The 7,962-nt window shown below is 37.1% G+C and overlaps 2 protein-coding genes across 7 annotated transcripts in view; one reads left to right on the forward strand and one right to left on the reverse strand.

Annotated features, from left to right (window-relative positions):
- Positions 1-276: 276 nt before the first annotated feature.
- LOC117626455 (putative pentatricopeptide repeat-containing protein At4g17915) lies at positions 277-4,195 on the reverse strand. 6 transcript variants are annotated; one of them, XM_034358165.1, is made up of 4 exons: positions 4,013-4,195; positions 2,020-3,838; positions 1,758-1,819; positions 277-1,157 (listed from the first exon to the last, which is right to left on the reverse strand). In XM_034358165.1, the coding sequence occupies exon 2, from the start codon at positions 3,764-3,766 to the stop codon at positions 2,393-2,395; it is 1,374 nt and encodes a 457-aa protein (XP_034214056.1). In that variant the 5' UTR covers positions 3,767-3,838; positions 4,013-4,195; the 3' UTR covers positions 277-1,157; positions 1,758-1,819; positions 2,020-2,392. The 6 variants fall into 6 exon arrangements, with proteins under 6 accessions (XP_034214056.1, XP_034214054.1, XP_034214053.1 ...); XM_034358163.1 differs by having other exon boundaries at positions 1,729-1,819; XM_034358162.1 differs by having other exon boundaries at positions 277-1,168; positions 1,729-1,819.
- Positions 4,196-4,297: 102 nt separating this feature from the next.
- Positions 4,298-7,962, forward strand: part of LOC117626324 — a 9,097-nt gene continuing 5,432 nt past the window's right edge. The window contains exons 1-3 of the mRNA XM_034357993.1: positions 4,298-4,533; positions 4,650-4,712; positions 6,672-7,945. Of these exons, the coding sequence (XP_034213884.1) occupies positions 7,040-7,945 (906 nt within the window). The 5' untranslated portion in view covers positions 4,298-4,533; positions 4,650-4,712; positions 6,672-7,039. The remainder of the gene's footprint in view (positions 4,534-4,649; positions 4,713-6,671; positions 7,946-7,962) is intronic.

Here is a 7,962-nt window from a genome sequence, read left to right on the forward strand (position 1 = left end):
GTCTCTAATCTGTTTAGTTCATTAGTGATTCTAAGGTTTTTTTTTTTTCTTTCTAATCTGATTATTTCATTGGGACTGCTTGAAGACGCTTGTAAGTTCTTTCTGTAACTAGATTTAACTATCTGTGCTAAGTATCTATTTAATTATGTAAACTCTAAGAATTCAATACAAATTTGATTTTCCTTTTCGATTGTATGAAGTAAATAAATGTTAATGCATATGATACCTTTCACTGACCACATTGGAAACTAATAGGTCACACCTGAGAAAAAAATGTTTTCGTTTCAAATACAAATCAATCTCTTATTAAACAGACAAAATAAAAAACAAAAGGAAAAACAGATCAGCTAGCGATACAGACTACAAACTAGGTAGTCTGTACGCTTACTGATCGCTATATGCCATCCGAATTTCACATGAGGGTTCATATTCCAATAAAAAATTAAATTCAACCCTGAGGAAACTATTTGGCCATAGACAGGGTTCTGGTTGAAATGCGATCCATATCTGCAAATTGAATCTTCAATTAGAGATGCTTGATGCCCAACTAACCAACATCAGCAGCAGAACGGCAAGCAACAAGATGAGCAAGTTCCAACTTCAGTATTATAGAATAGACTCTACAGAAGCCTGAGCTACTAGTAAGTCCAAGTCAGCTCCTAATTGACGGTATGCTTAACGACTCACTCTAATCTTATTTGATGTCGAAGAATCCTAAATCCTTACTCTACTATATAAAGACAAGTCTCATACTAGACATTATAAAGAGAATTGCCATACTGATCCCTCCTCTCTTGCATTTTCATTCAAGGTTTAGTTTTTTTCATCAATAATTGTTATCAGGATAACATCCAATGCAGCTTGCAAAAAACCTTTTTACTTTAATGATGAAATAAATAAATAAATAGACCGGACGACCCAAAAACATCACGAATACCACAGAAAGACGCCCCTGCTTTTTCTGCTAAACAGCAATCCATATTTCCATCTGTTTTTATTTAAAATTTTTTTTTCTTTCTACCTACCCTGTGACCATTTTTGGTTTGGACCACTGGATCTGGATAATAACACGTGGTTTAAACCTCTGAGCTTAACATCTGAATCTTCGTGAACAATATCCAACTTATATCTTTGCATCTGCGAATCTCAGCTTCAATCTGTTTGAAAACTATTTATCTAGTCAGCCCTTCTCTTTCTGCAGTGTATAAGTGCGCACACACACAAATGCACAATAACAGAAACCCATCAAACATAAACTTCTTTTAAATGACAAGAACAACATCAACTATTTGAATTTAACACTTCTCTATCAACACAGTTGAATAAGTTGACAAAAGATAGTCTGGTAGAGAGAAAAGATATAGGAAGACATATAAATAAAGTAACCGATGAACGTTTTTTTGTTAAAATTTTGGATATACTTTTCTTTCGAAGAATATTATTTGAAAATATTATCTCTCAGATCTCGCCCCAAAAGAATTGCCAAAACATCATTCCAGTATTAAGTTAAGGAACAGAACAACAAATAGCATAGAGAATCATGGATTTCCTCAGAATTGTTTTTAAAATAGAAAATGCACAAGTTTGCAATCCTTAACTTTTAGGAAGTAAAGGTTAACCGTCCTTTTTCCCTTTTGGGTGATGAAAGCTCTATCATTCTCTCTCGTGCAACCATGAATGTATTTGAGAAACCAATTTATCCAAATTTCATGTCAAAATAATACTCACATGAAAAGTAGGCCGCAGTACAAATTTACCTCTCAGGAGTAGTTTTCCAGAGTTTTATCCAAACTGTTCTTAATAATGCTAACCAGTTACCCTGCCAAAAGTAACAGATAGATTTCAAAAATTGTTTCCAAAATATGAAAAAGACGAAGAGAAAAAATAATACAGATGTTCTTTCAGTAACATTCCAAGAGCATCAGTTCATTTAATGACGCAAAGAAAATACATTAACACTATCACAAAACAGAAAAAGGGAAATCTATTAAATCAGTTGGAATAAGAACAGAAACTCACATTGGGCCCATCAACTGAAGAAACCAGTGTGGCTGACAGTTGACTTTGAGAAAATGTTTCTGGACTTGTCCAGTCATACATGAATATGGCAAGTTGTTTGTTTACTACAAGTAGTGTCTTCCCATCATACACACAGGCAGAACCACTTTCAGTCTAGCAATGCAAGGCAGTTGCAGGCTAGTCAGTCAACTTTCATTCAGATTCAACATTACACTTCAATATTAATAATCTCTGCTTGGTATAGCAGGCTTAACAGCCCAAAAAAACTGTGTTTACATAATATGGCTAAAGGGGGCCTCATTCATGGTGCTGACCAATATGCCAATCCAACTAGGATAGTTCTCTAGGTTATGTCATTTTCAGTAGCCGGTTTCTAATGCAATATTCGAGCCACTCGAATTTTCCACCAAAGCTTCCTTGCTTCGTCTGTAAACCCTGAACTATAAAGACCATCAAAGACAGCCCGTTGGGTAGCCTTGGGTATTTTCTTCCCATGTCTTAAACATTTCATCATAAGCTTGGATGCCAATCGAAACCTTCCAGCCTTGCAAAGATTGTGCACCAAGGAGGTGTAGGTAAATGAATCTTTAGTCTCCATTGATTTGTACAATTCCATTGCACGATCAATTTGACCAGCTTTACATAAGCCATCAATCATGCAGTTGAGGGCAACCAAGTTTTCATGGAAGCCCATCATTTTCATATAATGTAAATGTTTTTGAGCCCCGCTAATATTACCGGCCTTACACAATCCATCAATTATAATTGTGTGGGTATACTTGTCGAACAGCAGACCTCCATTTTCCATTTCATCCAACAGCTTATAGGCAGCTTCAAACTTACCTTCTCTACAATACATATTGAGTAAGGTGTTGTAAGCTACTAAATCAAGTTCAACGCCGTTCCTTATTGTCTGTTCCATGCAAGCATTTGCCTCTTCTATCCTCCCAGTCTTAACCAAAGCAGCAACGACTGTGCAGTATGCATAGCCATCAAAAGTATACCCTTTACCCATCATAACTGACATAATCTGAAGCCCTTTGTCATACTTGTTGGACCTAAAGCAGCATTTCATAACTGTAGTGTAGGTTATGAGACTTGGCTCATGGCCTGATTCCCCAAGTTCCTTTAGAATTCTCCTTGCTTGTCTCAATCTGCGTGTCTTGCATAGCCAGTTGATAAGAATATTGTATGTCACCAATTGGGGAACAAATCCATGGCGTTGCAAATTCCTATATAACATAAGGGCATTATCGATGTATCCATTGTTACAAAGGCCATTAATCATTATGTTAAGCGTAGCTGGGTGGGGAGTAAGATTGCTAAGTAAAATATCCTGAAATACTTTGTTGGCTTCATCAGGTTTTCCTAATTTAAAGAAACAATGCATCAGAATGTTGTAGCTCCATAAATTAGGATGTACACCTGCTAGTAACATTTCCTCAAACAAATCCAGGGATCGTGACAATAAGCAATTCTGGGTCGCCCCGGACATCAAAGAATTGTAAGTAATGACATTTGGACTTATCCCAGCTTCTTTCATTCTATGAATAACAGAATAAGCTGCATCTAAGCTAACAAACCGAGAATAGGCACTAACCAAAGTATTGTAAGTTACCACGTCTGGAATCAACCCTAATCTTATACCGTCAATTACAATGGCTTCTGCTTTCTCCAATAGCCGGACTTTACAAAATGAAGCTATGCATATGTTCAACAGCTTAGTCGATAATCCACCAACCATCATTTACATCATCACACATAATGACTTCCCACGAGAAACCCAAGCCAAGCCTACAATATCCCAAAATACAACAAACTCGTTTTTGTTTTTTGTTTTTTTTTTTAAATCAGTGAAACAACACAAGAGTGTTATCAAATCAAATGATGTGAATCCCGAAATCCCTAAACTCTAGCTTAGCTGAATCCCTAAATATGAAGTTAGAAACAAAATCAGAAATTAAATGACAACACGAGGAGGCTAGGAGCTCACCAGGTCCCGTGGAGTATGGAGACTACTGACGGAGAAACAAGAAGAAACAGACGAGAGGAGGCTGGACCCTGGAAATGGAGCGGCTGCTGCTGCAACCTGCAAGATAGGGCACTCTCGGGTCGGGTCGGGCTTGGTGGAACCTACTCAACTGGGGGTAAATTTTAGGGGGGTTTTTTCAACATTTTTTAAATTTTAATTTAGAGAATTAAAAATATGGATCCCGTGGATGACATGTGGATACTAAATAAATACACTAATAACATGACTCAAGGGACTTCTCCAAACGTATTTAGTACCTGCCTCTCCCTCCATCTCCTACGATCTCATCTCTCTTACCTCTCCTTTTTCCGACGGCTTCTTCTTCCTCACCTCACTTCTCCGGCCGCTGCATCTTCCTACCTTTTACTCTCGCATTTCGTTTTCTCAATCCCAAATCCTTGCCCCTTATCTCTCCTCTTCTCACTGTTCCTTCTCGATCTTCAATCTTCGCAACTCAGCTACTACTTCTTCAGTCGCTTCTGGTACACCCAAATTCAGCTCCTTTTTCGCTCTCTCTTGCTCTTCTTCAAGATTTGAACGCAAGCACACACGAACGCACATATGTATATGCACTAATTTCTGTGTTCTGCTTCTTCAGTGTACTGTGGCAGCAGAATAACAAAATTGAAAGAGGCAAGCTTTCTTTCACACTTATGGCAATGTAAGTATCGTTTCATCATTTTTGCTTATTGATTTCTATACATTATTATTTTTGCGACTTATACATAGTTGTAGTCTTGTGCTGTTGTTCTGTTCGCAGGTTTCGAATTTCTGATAATATGGGTATGATTTTTAATAGATTGTGAGATTTAATGGATCTTCTGGTTGTGCTAATTTCTAAGTGAGGGATTTGGGTTGGTATGTTGGGTTATGAATTTGTTTGGAGGGTGAAGGGGAAAACTATGTGTTCACATGTTTGACTCAAATTGTGACAAGGCTGTGGATTTTCTGAAAAAGGTGGTTTCTTCATAAATCAGCACTTTCCTTTGTTTATCTGTTCTATTTATTGCCTATTTTCGTATATCATTCTTTTCCCTTCTGCGTCTTCTAAGCTGACTTTTCATAGTGCACTTACTGAGAATAAAACATTTAAGGATAATTCTTTTTTGCATTTTTTTTCAATTTGCAGTGCAGCTGTTTATTAGTGCCTTTTGTTTCTTGGCTGGTACTATGTTCTTTTTAATGTTGTTGGTTCTGTTTCTGAGTGCTCTAGTTCTTTACTCAGTGGATATCTTGTCCATTGTTTTGTAGTTTTCCTAAGCTGACTTTTCATAGTGCACTTACTTAGCATAAAACATTTAAGGATAATTCCTTTTTGCATTTTTTTCAATTTGTAGTGCAGCTGTTGTTGGTTCTGTTTCGGAGTTCTCTAGTTCTTTACTCTGTGGATGTCTTGTCCATTGTTTTGTTGTTTTCCTCTCTCCTTGTTGAAAATGTGGTTCTTATATAATAAATTGAGGTATGGTATCTAGTTAAGAATTGATCACCTTACAACTATAACAGTGTTGGGTTTTCCAGTCCATCATGAGTTTCCTAAGCTTATGCCTTCTTTTTGTGGTCATCTTGACCAGCTCTGTATTTTATTGTTATATGCAATAAAATTTTGTTTCTTTTTTCTTAAAAAAAATAAAATAATAACTGATAGGCTTGGAGGATATGAATCCTTTTCTCAATTGGATTTGCTTTCCCAATCAAAGAAGGTTTTATAAACATGTTATTCAGATTCCTTTATGATTAGAATTCCTAATTGATGAAGCCCACTATTGTGGCTATACAAGGAGATCTGTTGTGCCAGTTCACAACATTTAAACTGAATATCAGGTATTTGATGAAATGCCAAATCTATTACCTTGATGCCTTTTTAAATCTATTAACTGGTGCTTCATTTCGTTTTTTGGATCTAGACATGCTTCTTCTATACTCTAAAATAATTGGAAATATGGAATGAGGGAAAGAAAAACCATTACATAAGAGAAAAGGCATAAGAAGAATGGAAATAGTTTCTAGAGAGAAAAAGAATTATAGAAGATGCATACAAGGACTCTTAAGCTTCTACCTTTAGTACTGAACCTTTCTCAGCTTCACCCATTTGTGGGGAGGAAAATTGGGTGGAGAGGGAGTTGGCTGGTGATTTAGAACAGTAGAAGGAACGTAGGTGCTGCTGATTTTATTTTATTTTAAATAAATTTTACAGACTCATTTTTAAAGCTGTCCAATTTTTTTTTAAATGAACTTGCTCTATTTTAGTATTTGTATGCAGATTTTTGTTCTTTTGGGGTTTTCGAAGTTTTCCGAAGGGTAGTTTTGACTTCAAATTCATAAAAGTGTGAAATGATATGCGAGTCAGTTGCTGTGCATTTACTCAACATGATTTTTATTTTAGAATGGTCCGCGTTTTTACAAGCACATTTGAAATTGTGTTATTGGTTACGTACATTTTTTTGTTTTGTTTTTTCTTTGCTTATATGTTATGATTTTGATTTTGTGTGTGCTTGTTAAGTTGATGTTCCATTAAGTAGATTTTTCGACCAAAGAAAATTTAAGTGGATTTTCAGTTATTATGGTAGCATGCTTTTATTTTGTTTTGTTTTCTCATGGTACTGCCTTTTTTGCATGTCAGTGGATCTAACAATAACAGGGTCTACAATGACTCTACATTGGAGCAATAATTAGCTTAAAGTCTCATCAGAAGCTACAATGAATGAGATATGAAGTTGGATGTTTTTGTCTTCATAGGGTGTCTTTACCAGCCTCTTCTCTGACACCAAGGCATTGTATTATGCTTGGAGGGTTAACTTCCTTTTACAGCTGGAACAAAAGCCTTTATTAGCTGCCATTTTCCTATTGGAATGGTAGTTCTTGTCTTACGTTTCGTTTAGTTGCACAATGGAGACCTCATTAGCTTGGATGTCGGAACTATACCAAAGTAAAGTGGTGCAATAACTCAAAGCACAAACTGCACTCTTGAACTAAAAGCCAACTGACTTGATGGGTAAGGAAAACTTATCGGAAGCTAGCATCGGAGCTAGTGAGGAAGGTGACTCACCTGGACAGAGTGATTCTTTAGGTACTCACTCACGCCATAGTCTTGACAATGAGGCCGGCTTATCAACTTGTCGCGTGTGCCAATGTGCTGAATCTGACAAAAGGGGAGATGCAGCGTTAGAGTTTTTGGGTATCACTCCTCCTACACAAGAAACATGTATACGCCATGGGCAAGTCAAGCCTGATAGCAGGGTAGCCCTTAAAGATGCTGAAGGTGATATGTATGTCAAGAAAAAACCTGGAAAAGAATCTGGGTTTTTGGAGTTTATAAGCCCTGATGGAGAGGTTTTCATTTGTGGTGCTGATTTAGAGACAGGTTCAAGTCACCATGAAGACACATTAGTTGAGCTTGGTTGCTCTTGCAAAAATGACCTTGCTTTGGTACACTATGCGTGTGCACTCAAATGGTTTATCAACCATGGGTCCACTGTTTGTGAAATCTGTGGACGTCTTGCAAAAAATATCAGAATTTCAGACTTCAAAAAGGTTATGATTTCCTTGAAGGAGTATGAAATATTGAGGGAAAGAACAGCTAGGGGGGAACCGGATGCCACACAGGTTAATACAAGTACAGATATAGATCCTGATGCTGTAGCTGCTATCAGAAGGCAACGACTGAGTGAGATTTCACTATGGTTTACCCCGCATAATAATAGTAACAATAATAACAATACAAGTACCAATTCTGTTTCAATTTCACAAGCTGTATCAGAACAACCTCAGAATACTGTTGTTGCCCCTGCTGAAAATCCTGCAACCAAGTGGGCTGTGGAAGGTACTGGGATTCTGCTTGCTACAGGGCTGCTTACTGTTACTCTTGCATGGCTTATAGCTCCTCGTGTTGGGAAGGTATGTCAAAATTGGTG

This window comes from Prunus dulcis, chromosome 4, assembly GCF_902201215.1.
Source record: "Prunus dulcis chromosome 4, ALMONDv2, whole genome shotgun sequence".
In the NCBI taxonomy this organism is placed as follows: Eukaryota; Viridiplantae; Streptophyta; class Magnoliopsida; order Rosales; family Rosaceae; genus Prunus; species Prunus dulcis.